Source organism: Psammomys obesus, unplaced genomic scaffold (assembly GCF_907164565.1).
Source record: "Psammomys obesus unplaced genomic scaffold, mPsaObe1.curated_primary_1811, whole genome shotgun sequence".
Lineage (NCBI taxonomy): Eukaryota > Metazoa > Chordata > Mammalia > Rodentia > Muridae > Psammomys > Psammomys obesus.
Genome location: NW_026595981.1, coordinates 11,411,532 through 11,427,130, shown reverse-complemented (window position 1 = coordinate 11,427,130; position 15,599 = coordinate 11,411,532). Strand labels below are relative to the sequence as shown.

The window sequence follows — 15,599 nt, the reverse complement described above, 5'->3', positions numbered from 1 at the left end:
TTGGGCATTTTGCTTATTCACGGACTGGAGCTTCTCAGTACCAGCCATTGCTGAGTTCCAAGTAATTTTACCCTCAGCTGTACATAGCCACTCAATAACAAATGCACGTAACTAGAGCCGCTATGTTTTTAGAGCTATAGTATTTTGTTTATTTGTTTTTAATCATTGATCACACAGATAACACTTTTGTAGGTATTGTGTACTGGGTGAGTGTATATTAGTAAGTATAGACATTTATTGAGTTAATTCTTCAGACAGTATATGATGAAACTAAATTGATAATTTGTAGATAAAGCTGAAAAAGTCAGTTATCTAAGTTTAAAAAAACAAAATAAAAACCTTAGAGGAATAAAATAATGGGTAGTCACAATAATGATTAAGAGGATTTTGATGATGAGTTTTTTTTTTTTTGTTTGTTTGTTTTTTTGTCATCTTCTATTTCTCTGTATTTCTATGGTAATAAGTTGAAACTAAGGCAAAATTATCCTCTGGAGAATTTTGTTCGATTATGAAAATTTAGATGTTGTTTTGCTTTTCTTCCAGCTAAAAACTGGAAATAATTGGAAAGACATATTACACAAGTTTTAGAATGAGATAGCAGATTTTCGTTGGACAGAAAGTTAGGGCATACTGCCCTGGTGTGTTAGCACATGCATTTAATCCCAGTAGTCAGGTGGATCTCTGAGTTCAAGGCCATTTTGGTCTTAAAGCAAGTTATAGCCAGGGCTACATAGAATGACCCCGTCTCAAAAAAAAAAAAAAAAAAAAAAAAAGTTTCTTATTAGGCCCCAGCAGATGGCTCAGGGGGTAAAGGAGCTTGCTGCCAGGCTGACAAACCTGAGTTTGATGCTTGATTCCTGGAACCTACATGATGGAAAGAGAGAGAGAGCTAACTTCCCCAAGTTGCCCCCTGACCTCCACACGTATAGCATGGCATGAGTTGGAGATCGCATGTGCTTGTGTGTTCATTCTTTATTCTTTTGATTAAATTTTTTTTAAGATGGGACCTCATTCTGTAGCCCTGGCTAGCCTGGAACTCACAGAGATCCATCTGCTTCTGTCTCTCAAGGTGTGAAACGCCACATTTAGGCTATTTATTGTTTTTGAGATCAGGTAGCAAATGCATAGACTCCCTCCCTTCACCTCCCCAGTGCTGGAAATACAGGTGTGCCCTACCATGCTCAGAGTATGCCCCCTCCCTGCTTTGTGTTTCAAAATACAGTCTCACTGTATAGGCCCACTCAGAAGCAAACTCAGAGCCTGTTGCCCTAGAGTTACATGTGCCAGCATATGGCTTGGATGTTTGCTTTATTTCATGTCTGGATTAAGGATAATTTTTCCCATTGGGGAATAATTCATTTTAATTTTTATGAAGTACTCAACTTTCATTAAGATTTCATGCTTATTAATTCAAGTTTAGATAGATTTAAAAACTATATGAGATTATAACCACAGCATTTCTCCCTTTTCTTTTCTCCTTCCCAACCCTCCCCTATACTCCTTCCTGCTCTCCTTCTAATTCATGGCCTTTTTCATTAATTGTTATTGCATGTATTATGTGTACACATTATATTTTACAGACGTCTTTAATTTAAAATTTTGCAAATACTTACTGGGGTAGGCTAGTTTGACACAGTCTATCTTGTATAATACGTGGCCTTGCAGGGTTCTGCCTCATACAGGCAGAATCTTAAAGTGAGAGGTTTTGTGAAGGTGCAGTGAGTGGCCACAAAGAACTGTGCCTCAGATGTCCCTGTTCTGTAAAGTAACGGTAGGAAATTAGCAGTGCAGGTGCAGATCGTGGGACAGGCCCCGGAAATGAGCCTCAGCCTGAGGGCGTGTCCTCTGAGGTGGCTTCAAAGGAGCTTCGCTGTTAACTACTCTGTGCCCTTTAATTTAGAATTAAGTAAGGCCAACATTAAAGAAAAAAAAAAAACAAACAATTATGGCCATTTAGAATTAAGTAAAGCCAACATTAAAGAAAAAACCAATTATGTCTGGGCACGGTGGCACACGCCTGTAATCCCAGCACTTATGAAGGCAGAGGCAGACAGATCTCTGTGAGTTCAAGGCCAGCCTGATCTACGGAGTGAGTCCAGGACAGCCAAGACTACACAAAGTAACCTTGTCTCAAAAACAAAACAACAATAACAACTAAATTTTACAAAGGAGGAAAATTCTGTAACACCAGTTTTATCACATCTGAGAGAGATTAGTCTTTTGCCTTTAAGATTTACCTGAGATTTTATGAAGGACAGAAACTAAAGAACCTGGTTCACTGGCATTTTTATTTGTTGGTTGGTTTGTTTTTGAATACAGGGTCTTAGTCCCTGGCTAGCCTGGCCTGGAACTCTATGTAGAACAGCCTGGAAGTCACAGAGATCTGCTTGCAAGTGTTGGGATTAAAGGCACTTTACACTGTGCCCAACTTTTAAAAATATATTTATTTTTATTCTTATTTCTAATATACCTGCACACCACGTGTATATAGTGCAATTGGGAGCCAGAAAATGGCATTGTGTTCTCTGGGAGTGGAATTATTGATGCTTATGTACCTACCATGTGGGTGCAGGGAATTGAACCCTAATTCTTTGGAAGAGCAGCCAGTTCTATTAGTCACTAAGCCATCTCTGCAGCTCTGCCCAGCTATGTTTAACCTTTTTGTTTGTTTGTTTAAGATAGGGTCTCCCTATTAGCACTGGCTGTCCCAGTACTCCCTATGTAGACCAGGCTGGCCTTGAACTCATAGATATCCTCCTGCCTCTGCTTCCAGTGTTGGGATTAAAGATGCACCACCACTCCAAACTGTGTTTAACTTTTTAAAAGATATTTTATGTGTAGGTATATTTTGTCTGGATGTGTATCTGTATGCCACTTTCATGTTGTATGTTGCCCTCAGAGGCCAGAAGATGTCAGATGTCCTGAACCAGAGTTACAGACACTTGTGAGCCACTATGTGGATGCTAGAAATTTAACCTGGGTCTCCTGGAAGAACAGACAGTGCTCTTAAAATTAACTGCTGAGCCATCTGTCCAGTCAGGCTATGTTAAACTTTTTAAGAGCTTGCCAAATTATTTTCTGGAGTACTTCTACATTTTACATTCACACTAGCAGAGTCTGGCTCCTTCCCTCTCCCTATCCCCTCTCCTTCCTGTCCTCTCCCTTTCTCCTTTCTCTGCAGTTCTAGTGAATGGGAAGATGTCAATTAGTTTGTTTCCTTCTAGTACTAATGTTGAATATTTTTCTGTGTTCATTTTTTGTCTTTGAAGAAACACCTATTTAGATACTAACTTGTTTTTCAAAATTATATTTTTTTATTTTTTCTGTGGTTTAACTTTTTAGCTTATGGGGGAGTGGAGGAGCTAGATGTACTGAGGATCAGACCCAGGGCTTTGCACACACTAGTCCAGTGTTCTCTCGCTGAGATACATCTCAAGACCTTTTGTTTTTTGATATGAGATCAGGTCTTGTCAAGTTCAGGGTGACTGTGAACACACTCTACGGCAGTTCTTGAATTTATGATCTCAATCTCTTAATCAAGTAGTCAGACTTGATGATAGGCCTATTCCACCAGGCTTGCCTTTTTTTTTTTTTTTCCTACTTTCTAAAAAGAATTTTTTTACTCGTTCGTTTGTTCATTCATTCACTCACTCATTCATTATTAGGTAGAGTCTTACTGTTTTGCCAAATATTACAGTACCGTGCCAAACATGTAAGCCATACTCAAAAAAAAAAATTTTATTTTAAATTATGTTTGTTTGTGTGTGTATGCTTGTGTGCATATGACTGGATGTACCTGAGGAAGACAAAAGGGTTTCAAGTCCTTCCCCAGTCCTGCACATGCTACAATACTGTCGAGAACTGCCTCTTGTGTGTCCTCAGAACTGGCATTGGGCCCTCTTATAAGAGCAGCACATTCTCCTAACCCAGCCCTGCATAGAAATTACTGGGTTTTTTGTTTTGTTGTCATTTGTTTTTTTAACACAGGGTCTCACGATGTAGAGACTTCAAATGGCTTCAAACTCACAAAATCTGCCTGCTTCTGCCTTTCAGGTGTTGGTAATTAAGGCTTGTATCACCACACCCGACCATATAAGCTATTTTTACTGATTCTGTGGTGAACAGCATTTTTCTCAATTTAATTTTGGAGTTGTTCATTGCCAGTGCGTAATAGGTTCATTACAGTTTTCACTTATTCTATGGTTAGAATAAATGTTTGGCCAATATGATGTTTAACCGTTATATTGATTGGTTAATTATTTTGCCTTGATTAGCCACATTGTACACTGTATATCTTGGACTAGTTGTAGTTATCTTATATTTAGTTCGTAACGTGTTAATCTACCCAAGAGGAGCATATAATTTAATTTAGTATCTCAGAATGTAATGCCTTTAGCTTCATAATAAAGAATTATATACTTAATAGGTAATAAGCATAATTGCTGAAGGAAAGCTCACTTGGTTTTGTTATAGGTTATGCATGAATGGCTGCTGTAGTTAGCTGTATAAAATGAAAAAACTTGAAAGCATGAGTTTCTGGTGCTATTTATTTCTAAAACTTAAAATATTTTTCAGGGTCAGTTAAATGAAAGCATGGACCATGGGGGAGTTGGACCATATGAACTGTAAGTGTATATGAAAAAATTTCTATTGTGCTGTTTCTCTCAAGGAGGTTCATAGCCTCAAGGGGTTCTGTTTTTTTTTTTTTTTGTTTTTTTTTTTTTTTTTTTTTTGTGACAGGGTTTCTCTGTGTATCCCTGACTGTCCTGGACTCACTTTGTAGACCAAGCTGGCCTCAAACTCAGATATCTGCCTGCCTCTGCCTCTCAGAGTGCTGGGATTATGGGTGTGTGCTGCCGCCACCCAGCTGTCTGGGGGGGGGGGGGTTCATCTAGTAATCTGTTTTAAACACCACTCATATTTACAAAGTTGTTTATTGAGTTGCTGAATATAAAGGAGTATTTTAACATTCTGTATGTAGAAAAAGATAAATTCAGAGTACACTGACTATGAGTTAGGAATTCTTATTCATTTAAAACTATATTTGTAACTTTTTATTATTGAAAAATTTTTGCCAGTACCCCAAAATACTTTAATAAGTCACTCAGCCAGAGAGATTAATGCACATTTAAGTCATGTAGGACGGGTTCTGTTAGGTGTGTGTGTGTTTAATCTGCTCCTCACCTTCCAGTGGCGAGCACATCAGGGATGGAGAAGACAAGACTACTCCTTGAGGAAGTGTGTGCGTGTCAGACACAATCACCACTCCTTTTTGGAGTCTTTAAGCTAGTAACTCGGAAAAGTCAGGCATGGGAAGAAATGCAGGTATATTTTATTATCAAGAACTTTTAAGCAAAACAAACCTAGCGGTAGTGGTGAGTACCTGTGGTTCTTGCACTCAGGAGGCTGAGACAGGAGGCTGACTTTGAGGCCAGCCTGGGCTACCTAATCAGTTTGAGATAGGCCTGGGCTGATTAACAACTAATTGAGTCATTTCTAAAAGATCCTAGATTTTCTGCTAAAGTTGCAGATGATGTTGGGTAGTAAGTAATCTCATGAACATTTTTTATTTTTTGTTGTTTGGTTTTTCAAGACAGGGTTTCTCTGTGTAGCCTTGGCTGTCTTGGACTCCCTTTGTGGACCAGGCTGCTGGCCTCTAACTCACAGAGATCCACCTGCCTCTGCCTCCCAGGGTGCTGATATTACAGGCATGTACCACCATGCCCAGCTTCCCATGAATATTTTAAATGAACTAAATTTGAGTAACTAGAAGACTTGTTTATTTTGTCAGCTTAGTCATGCTTTAATTTTCTAGGTTGAGGATGCTTGATACTTAAGAAAATGAATAGTCATAGCATGTTCTGTGAGCAGATAAACAGTCTGCCCTGACCTTGACCCAAGACGTGTCATTGAATTGATCATCAATTAACTTAGATCACACATACTAAATTTACTGTCATGAACTTGTTTCCTTTTACCTAATTGGATCCTTTTTTTTTCTTTCTAACAATGTGCTGGATATAACTGAACTTTTTGCAAATTTACTTCTGGTTTTGCTTTTCTTCCCAGTGGCATGGAACATTGTGAGAAATTTGAAATCTCAGAAACTAGTGTGAACAGAGGGCCAGAAAAAATCAGACCAGAATGTTTTGAGCTACTTCGGGTACTTGGTAAAGGGGGCTATGGAAAGGTAGGCAATGTTTTAAATAGCTGCCTTTAACTTGGGTAATTTGGTTTTAGAAATTGGCTCCGTTCCTCAGCGTAGGTTCTGACCATGACTCGCAGGATTTGAGGGATATAGGTTCAGTTTCCTTCCTTCCCTACCCTTATACATGGATATGACGCAGACTTCAGTGTTTGTTGAATGAGTAAACAGGTAATGTGCCAGGTCAGCCCTGCTATTCGAGGAGTACTTTTCTTTGACCCAGTGTTACCTTATGTAGGGTGCCCCTTTAAACATGGGCAGACCACTCCCCACTTGATGTATGTTAAATTATGTGTTACTGAGGCTTGAATCTGAATGGATTTTCTTTGATTTGCAGTATCTAAGAAATAGTTAGAAAAGCTGAGAGACTGTAAAAAAGGGCTTTCATAGTTTTGCCCTAGGTTTCTAATTTAAGACCTCATTTTTATGTGTTCTGCCCAAGACAACTCATCCCCCAGACATTTGCTTATAAGAGACAGTTTAAGAACTTGACTAAATCAAGAACTATCTATACTGTTCTAGTGTCAGTGCCTAGAAGTGTGACATTTGAAGTTCTTAAGATTATGGGCACTCAGATATGTTCTAATCATTGTGACTATGTAACACTCTGAATCTTATATATATTAGTTGTTAATTAAAAGTGTTGGGTAAGAAGCCATTTTAATGGAGTGACTGAAAATCTGTCAGTTGTTAGTGTTCTGTGAAATAATAGCAATCCCTGGAATAAATTTATGTGAAAAACAGGAATTTGCTTTCCAAGTTTAGGAGCACTAATAGTTTCTGCTATGTGAACTAGGTTGTCAGTGCTCTTAAGTTGGGTATTTCCCAACACTGCCATCAGGTGGCAGCAACGCACGTTTTACAGTAAATCCTAAAATGTGGCTTCTTCTAATGGATCATTTTTGTGCACTGTCATTTGTGATGTACTTTTTATAGTATAAACAACAGTGTCACATGTTTCTTGAGTAGGAATAATGGAAGGTGACCTGCATGGTTTGGCTTTTGATAACATGCAAACACTCATTTCTTTAGGTTTTTCAAGTACGAAAAGTAACAGGAGCAAATACTGGGAAGATATTTGCCATGAAGGTGCTCAAAAAGGTGACTATTTCCCCCCATTTCACTTACTACTCTTTAATTCCTATAAAGTTTTCAGTCAGAAAAATGTGTCTGTAGACACTGTGGTTTTAACTCAGGGTTAGAGTGCATGTTCCGTCTATATGAGGTCCTGGGTTTATCTGCAGCACCCTTTCCCCAGGAAGGGAAAAAGAAAAGTATTTTAACATTTCTCCTTGTAGGGTGGGAACTACATTGTGAGGTATATTTTGTTTATTTCTGGGGAGGGTAGAAAGAGCATTTTTTCATTGTTCTCTGTACTCTCAGCTCTGGTCTCCATATTTCTAAGTAGTAAGCATTATTACCGCTTTTTATACAGAAGTTCTTGATTGTGTGTTTATTTCCTATTAAGATAGATAAGAATCAGGGCTGGAGAATGGCTCATCGGTTAAGAGCACTGGCTGCGCTTCCAAAAGACCCAGGTTCAATTCCCAGCACCCACATGGCAGTTTACAACTGTCTGTAACTCCAGCTCCAGGAGATTGAGCACTCTTACATACACATACAAATACGAAGAGCACCAATACACATAAAATAAAATAAATCATTAAAAAAAAATTAGGGGCTGGAGAGATGACTCAAGCTTCAAGAGCACTGGCTGCTCTTCCAGAGGACCTGGGTTCAATTCCCAACACCCACATGGCAGCTCAAACTGTCTGTAACTCCAGCTCCAGGGGCTCTGACTCTTTCACATAGTCACATGCAGGCAAAACACCAACACACATGCAATACATTTTTTTTTTAAAAAAAGGAATTTTAATTTCTTTCACTCCCAATTTACCTGTTTTCTATCTTGCCCTCTTGGTTCATTTTTCATTGATTCTACTATTGTGTTCTCTAGTTTTTGTTTGTGTTGGTGAGATAGGGTCTCATGCAACCAAGACTAGCCTTGAACTTCTGGCTCTCCTGCCTTCATCTCTTGAGATTGCAGGTGTGCACGACTAGGCCTAGCTTCCTTAGGAGCCTTTTATTCCCTTGTTCCTGTCTGTGCTGTTGGTTCTCTAGACATGTCCCTTTGCCACAGTCCTTGAATCTTGAGTCCTTCACTATTCCATCCTGTTTTCTGCATGACATGACTTTGTATTTCTTTATTTATGTTTGTATTCTTTATTTATATATATTGTTGTAGTGACCATCTTGCCTTGAGGAAGAGTTCTTGAAGATTTTTGTTTACAACTTTTGTTGTTGTTTTTGGTGGTGGTGGTAGTTAAACAGGCTCAGAATGTAGTCCAGGCTAGTCTTGAACTCATAATTCTGTTTTCTCAACCTTCCAAATTCAGGCATAATTTACCAGTGTGCAGCATGCTAGACATGTAACTAGACAAGTTACTACTTCTTTCATAGCTGAGTTCACATAGCTGATAACCAAGCAAATATCAAAGCAGATTGTTGAATAGAAAGTGTGGAGCTTAGTTTAAGGGGAAATCCAGAGGGATTTGGGAGCTGTTGATAGTGCTGTGATAATAAGCATACCAGAGTGGAGCTCTGGGTCCTCACTAACTTCTCTGTTTCCTAGTACTGCACTAATGTCGTTAGAACAAGCTTGATTCATATTTTAAATTTAATTTTTTTATTTTTCAATCTTTGTGTGACTATAGGTGTTCATGTCCCATTGTGTGCATATGGAGGTCAGAGGAAGATGGGTGTTGGGCCTCACTTTTCACCTTGTTTGAGGCAAGATCTTGTGTTGTTTTCCACTGTATACAGCAGACTAGCTGATCCACTCAACTTCTGAGCGTTTCCTGTCTTCTGCTTCCCATCGTTGCTGTAAAAGCCCTGGGATAATAGACATGCATTTCCATATCTGGTGTTTACATGGGTTCTCTGGGAGTCCAGCTCAGGTCCTCGTACTTGTAAGGCAAAGATTTTACCGACTGAACATTGTCCCCAGCTATGATTCTCATGTTTTCCTGTGTTAGGTGAGCACTGTGCTACTGAGTCATACCCACAGCCTTTCATTGTCTTTTTTTATTTTCATTTTTTTGAGTCAGGATTTCTCTGTGTAACAATCCTGGCTGTCGTGGAACTCTCTTTGTAGACAAGGCTGGTCTTGAACTCACAGAGATCCTCCTGCCTTTGCCTCCTAAGTACTGGGATTATAGGCCTGTACCATCACCACCTGGCCTTTTTTTTTTTTTTTTTTTGAGACGGAGCCAGGCTGGCCTCAAACTCACAAAGTTGCCTGCTGCTTCCAGAGTTCTGGAGTTAAAGGTGTGTGCCTTACAGATTTATAGTTTTTATATTGTATTTTTGAGCCAGAGTCTTGCTATGTATATGTAACCTAGCCTGGCCTCAACCTTCCAGTCTTCCTTCCTGTCTCAGCCTCCTTTATGCTGTAGGTACAAGGCATGCAGAAGATACTATCAGATACCCTGGACCTAGTATAAGAGTTTGTGATCTACCATGAGGGTACTGGGAATCAAACCTGGGTCCTCTGGTAAAGAAATAACTGTTCTTGATTGCCACCTATCCGGCTCTTTTTTCTTTTCTTTTCTGTTTTTTTGTTTGTTTTTTTCAAGATTTATGTATGTATGTATGTATGTATGTTTACAGTATTCTGCCTGCATGCCAGAAGAGGGCACTAGATCTCACTATAAATAGTTACGAGCCACCATGTAGTTGCTGGAAATTGAACTCAGGACCTATTGGAGGAGCAGCCAGTGCTCTTAACCTCTGAGCCATCTCTCTAGCCCCTAGCTCTTTTTTATTTCTAATGTTTTTGTTTCAAAATTTTATAATAGTGTGTCTTGCTTTAACTTTTATTACTAGTTTTAATCTTTTTGTTGTTGTTGTTAGTTTGATATGAGGTCTCTTTTTGTAACCCTGGGTAGCCTAGAACAGAAATCCACTTGCCTCTGCCTCCTGATTTATTAAAGGCATGAATTAAAGGTTTGCACCACAGTTTTAATTTTTGTTTGTTTGTTATTTGGATAGTTGGTTGGTTTTTTTGAGAAAGTGTTTCTCTGTGTAGGCTTGGCTGTCCTGGACTCCCTTTCTAGACCAGTCTGGCCTCAAACTCACAGAGATCCACTTGCCTCTGCCTCCCTGAGTGCTGGGATTACAAGTGTGCACCACCATACCTGCCTGAGTTGGTCTATTTTTAACTTTTATTTTAAAGTGATTTGTTTGTTTTATGTGTATGGGTGTTTTACTTGGATATATGTCTGTGCACCTTGTGTGTGCACTGCCTACAGAGGCCAGAAGTCATCAGAGACCCTGGAACTGGAGTTTCAGAGGTTTCTTTATGGGCTGCCTTGTGGGTGCTACTTACTGACCCTGGGTTTTCTGCTGAGCATTTCTCTAGCCCCTATCTATTCAATTTTCCAAAAATATCTGTCTGTCTGTCTGTCTTATCACTTATTTTGGTGTTTCGAGACAGGGTTTCTCTGTGCAGCTTCTCTGTGTTTCTCTGGCTGTCCTGGACTCCCTTTGTAGTCCAGGCTGGCCTCAGACTCACAAAGATTCACCTGCCTCTGCCTACCTGAGTGCTGGGATTACAGGCGTCTGCCATCGTACCCACCTTCCATTCAGATTTTTAATTTCAGCTTTTGCTGTGTTATTTGAGAGTTACTTATAGACACTGTAATACCCCTAAATTGTGTTTATAATTACAGGTGTTTTTATACGCCAGTATAACTGTTGTATAATTATTGTACTTTGAAATGTTAACATTAATTGTTCAATACTGTTTCTTAAATTATAGTCTATGTTCAAACTTTCCCAGTTGTTCTTTTTTTAGAAAACAGAGTCTCCAGTAGTCCAAGCTAGCCTCTAACTCACTGTGTAACGGAGGATAACCCTGAACTCACTGTCCTTCTATTTCTACTTGTTGAGTGCTGGGATTGCAGGCATGCACCACTGTAAATGGTCTTGTGTCTTTAGTTCACTGTAGAGCCATTCCTTATTCTTAAAAAAAAAAAAAAAAATTGTCTTTTATGGAATTAACTATCTTTGAAGAGTCCAGATCTGTTGTTTGGATCACAAGCACCTGCAATTCCAACTCTAATCTGATGCTCCTGGCCTCGGAGGACATCTGCACATACCACCCTCCTCCACATATGCACACAGTTAAAATTAAGAAAAGTTTTGTTTATTGAGACAGGGTCTCTATGTACTCCTGGTTGTCCTGGTGCTCAATTGTGTAGACCCTGCTGGCTTTGAATTTGCAGAGATTCCCCTACCTCTGCCTCCCAAGTTCTGGGGTTTAAAGGTGTGCACCACCATGTGTGGCAAGAAATTTTTCTAAGAAAGAAAAGGAAGGAAGGAAGGAAGGAAGGAAAGAAAGAAAGAAAGAAAGAATAATAATGTATTTTCTTTTTAAAGAACCAAAGCCAGAAGTTGGGCATAGTGGCACATACCTATAATCACAGCATTTAGGAACTAATGTATTGTAAGTTGAAGCTAGCCTGGGCTGTTGAGTAAAACCATTTCTCAATCCCAGAAAGGGTTGGACCTGTGGCTCAGTTGATAAAATGCTTATCTAGCATGCACAAAGCCCTGGATTTGATCCAGAAACTATATACTTTGTTGGGGCACATGCATGCCTGTAACTTAGCTTTCGAGATGCAGAGAAGAGGGTCAGAAGTGTAGAGTCAATCTTGTCTACATATAGAGTGAGTTTGAGATCAGCATGGAATACATGACACCAAATTCAAAGAAAAGTATAGAAAAACAAAAAATTGAATTGGTACCAGGGGCAGTGTCTTACAAGCTGACTGGGGCAGGAAGACCACTTAGGCTCGGGAATTCAAGATCACTCGGGCAATGAGGAAAAAAAAGAGTTAACTACAGAATCAATATGGAAGCTGGGCATGGTAGCACATGCCTTTAATCCCAGCACTCGGGAGACAGAGGCAGGTGGATCTTTGAGTTTGAGGCCAGCCTGATGTACAGAGTGATTACAGGATAGCCATGGCTACACAGAGAAACCCTGTACGAGCTGGGCATGGTGGTTCATGCCTATAACCCAACACTTCAGAGTACTGAAACAGTATAAGCCCCTCTTGGTCTTCAGAGTGAGATCCTGTCTCAAAAGCCCTCAGACAGAAAAGAACCACTTTAGATTTGTTTTTCTCTGTGTTACTTATTTCTGTTATAATTCATTGTGGTTTCAAATACTGCTAATGAAAATTTTGTTTTGTTTTTTCAATTAATTTGTTTTGTTTTGTTTTGGTTTAAAAATAGCATCTTCTGCTTGTTGCTTAGGGTTGCCTAGAACTCACTGTCACTCGGACTGGGCTCAAGTTCTGGGATCCTCCTGCCTCAATTTATTGCATGCTGGGATTATGGCTTGTACCACCACTCCCTGTGTGTGGTGCTGGGGATTGAACCCAGGGCTTCATGCATGCAAGACAAGAACACCACCAGCCAAACCACATCCTCAGCCCAAGAGCATGCAGTTTACACTTACTTTCCTTCTGCTTCCGTGGTAAAATCATTAACAGAGCATTCTGTTAAATTTAATTTGTAGGGGTTTTTGTTTGTTTGCCTTTATATAATCCTGGCTGTCCTGGAGCTAATTATGAAAAACAGGCTAGCCTTGAACTCTCAGAAATTCACCTGCTTCTGCTGTGATTAAAGGCCTGTGCCACCACACCTGGCCAAGTTTGTGTATTTCTATAGTGCTTACTTTTATTTTACAGTTCATTTTATTCTTGGAATGCATAAAATTATTAACATTCAGAAATCAAAATTACTATAATTGTGATAACTAAAGATGATGGATGGCAAACCATTGAGATTTTGCTCAGAAAATATACTTAAAAGTCTTTCTCTTACCACTCTTTGCTGTTAGCTTTGAGCCTTTCTGAGTTGTGTTTAATTTTATAGATAGAAACAGATATATGTTTGCTTGGATTTCATGAGTTAGGGTCTTATGGTGTTGTTCTGGCTGGCTCAGCATAGGCCGACCTCAAACCTAATGGTTCTCCTGCCTCTGTCTTCAAGTACTGGAATTGGAGGCTTTCGCCATCATGCCAGTTTGTTTTTGTACTTCCTCATTCTTTCACAAATGTAGAATGTACATTAGGTATGGTAAATGACACAGTACTTTATATGTTTTTGTTGTTGTTGTGTTTTGTTTGGGTTTTTTTTTTTTTTTTTTTTACTTCACCTTCATAGAAATGCTTCTTACTCTATTTATGGCTGTGCATATGTGGATTCTATAGGCTATCAGCCAATATCCTACATATAGCCATTAAGTTTGTTTTTAGTGTTTTCAGTCTTGTATACATAAAAGTGTCTACAAAACTAATAATGTGTGTTTTTGTCTCATACTGGGGGTTTAATCACTGAAGTAATTTTCTAGAATTTATGTTTGGTGTGTACAAAACTACATAATTTTCTCCAAAACGCTCTTATTGTTGTTGTTGATGTTAGTATTGTTAGTAAATTTAGGCTGGCCTCAAACTTATTAATAACTATAACTGGCCCTGAACTCCTGATCTTCCTGCCTCTGTCTCTTCTAAGTACTGAAATTATAGGAATGTGCCTTTACACCTATCTTTCATTGATTCTTATATCTAATTAGGCTACAAATGATAAACCTTTAGCTTTCTAATTTTTGTTTCTTATCTTCATTGTCTTAGTTGTAAGGCGCTTTCCTTAGTTTCTTGTACTGGCCACCTGCTTTGTATCATTTCTTCCCTAAACCCCACAATTCCACTAAAGCTGAGGGTTCGTTACACTCATCTCAGTATTTCTTCTTTGCCTCTGAGCTTTCAGTACCTTTGCCTGGAGGCACAGCCTTCTGTTTCCTGGCCTGTGTCTCCTCCTCCAGCTGAATCTAACCGCTCATTAGCATGCTGACCTTGTGGCTTCCCTGGACACATCCCATTTTGTCATAACTCTCTTCATTGGGAATACTTTTTTAACCTTCCACATTTCACCTTGACTTTACAGTTTTGCTCTCCTCATCTCCAGGAAGGCTTCTTGCCAGGTTGAGTGCAGTTCTTGTGCTTGTCCAAGTGTTCTGTTCTGCCTCCATTGACATCTTTTCTCCTGATACTCTGGGCCCCAAGGACAGGATTCCTTATATTAGTTCTGCTCTCTTTGCCTACAGTCGGGAGCACACTAAGGCCTCAACTGTTAGTGCATATATGATTAACTTGATCTGTTTACATCATTTACATGTTTACTACAAAACTCTGGCAAGTTTAGATACTTATAAGCAGTGAGTAGCTTCCATTACCCATCTCAGTTTCTAGTAGGAACTATTCTGTATTAGTCTTAAAAAGCATAAAATAGATTTTTCTAGTTACTGTAGGATAAAAATGTTCACTATTTTGTTCTTATAGATCATCTCTTTTCCTTTAGGCAATGATAGTAAGAAATGCTAAAGATACAGCTCATACAAAAGCAGAGCGGAATATTCTGGAGGAAGTAAAGCATCCCTTCATTGTGGATTTAATTTATGCCTTTCAGACCGGTGGAAAACTCTACCTCATCCTTGAGTATCTCAGTGGTTAGTACATAGTTCATGTAATTATTTACATTTGCTCCAAAAACTGGGTTCATACATTACTTTCCAGTAAAAAATGCTTTTCCTCATTGTGAACAATCCTTAAAATTGATGAATACAGTTAAAGAAGGAAATTCACATGTGAACAAATGGTTCTATTTACAGACAAATATGAAAGAAACTTGGAAGGTTTTCCTGTCTGTAAAATTTTATTTAAATCTCTTTGTAATCAAGTATTTAACACAGTAAGCTGGAATAGCTTAATTCACATGTCCCATTAAATATTCCTTTCTAACTTGAAATGTGGAAGTTTATTGAGAATATTATAAATTACTGAATGTTTTTTAACTATATCTTTTAACCACATTTTCAAGGACCTGCTCCCTCTTGGAATGTACCATCCCCCCATGCCCTTTTATTTGTTTTATTTCATTCATTCCTCCGTTTGTTTGGTTGGTTGGTTTTGAGACAGGGCCTCTGTAAACAGGCTGGCCTGGAGCTCACCGTGTAGCCTGTGTTGCAGTCCTGCTTTCGCCTCCTGTGTATTGGTACAAGGTTGTGATTCCCATAGAAGATACACAAATAAAAGTGGCTTTTTCTTTTTCTTTTCTTTCTTTTTTTCTTTTTTTTTGAGACAGGATTTCTTTATATAGCTCTGGCTGTCCTGGAACCCACTATATAGACCAGGCTGGCTTCAAACTCAGAGAGTGGCCTGAGCGCTGACATGTGCCACCAGGCCTGGCATACCTATGATTTCCAAGAAATGGGTTTCATAATAGGTCTTATCATGGACCTGAAAGTTGCAGAATTTCACACTTT

At 39.0% G+C, this 15,599-nt stretch overlaps 1 protein-coding gene across 4 annotated transcripts in view; it reads left to right on the top strand.

Moving 5' to 3' along the window:
- Rps6kb1 (ribosomal protein S6 kinase B1) overlaps window positions 1-15,599 on the top strand; it is a 35,631-nt gene that overhangs the window by 3,492 nt on the left and 16,540 nt on the right. For all 4 annotated transcript variants that reach the window (XM_055620243.1, XM_055620244.1, XM_055620246.1 and 1 more), the window contains exons 2-5: window positions 4,576-4,625; window positions 6,070-6,190; window positions 7,238-7,306; window positions 14,636-14,783. In XM_055620243.1, the coding sequence (XP_055476218.1) occupies window positions 4,576-4,625; window positions 6,070-6,190; window positions 7,238-7,306; window positions 14,636-14,783 (388 nt within the window). The remainder of the gene's footprint in view (window positions 1-4,575; window positions 4,626-6,069; window positions 6,191-7,237; window positions 7,307-14,635; window positions 14,784-15,599) is intronic.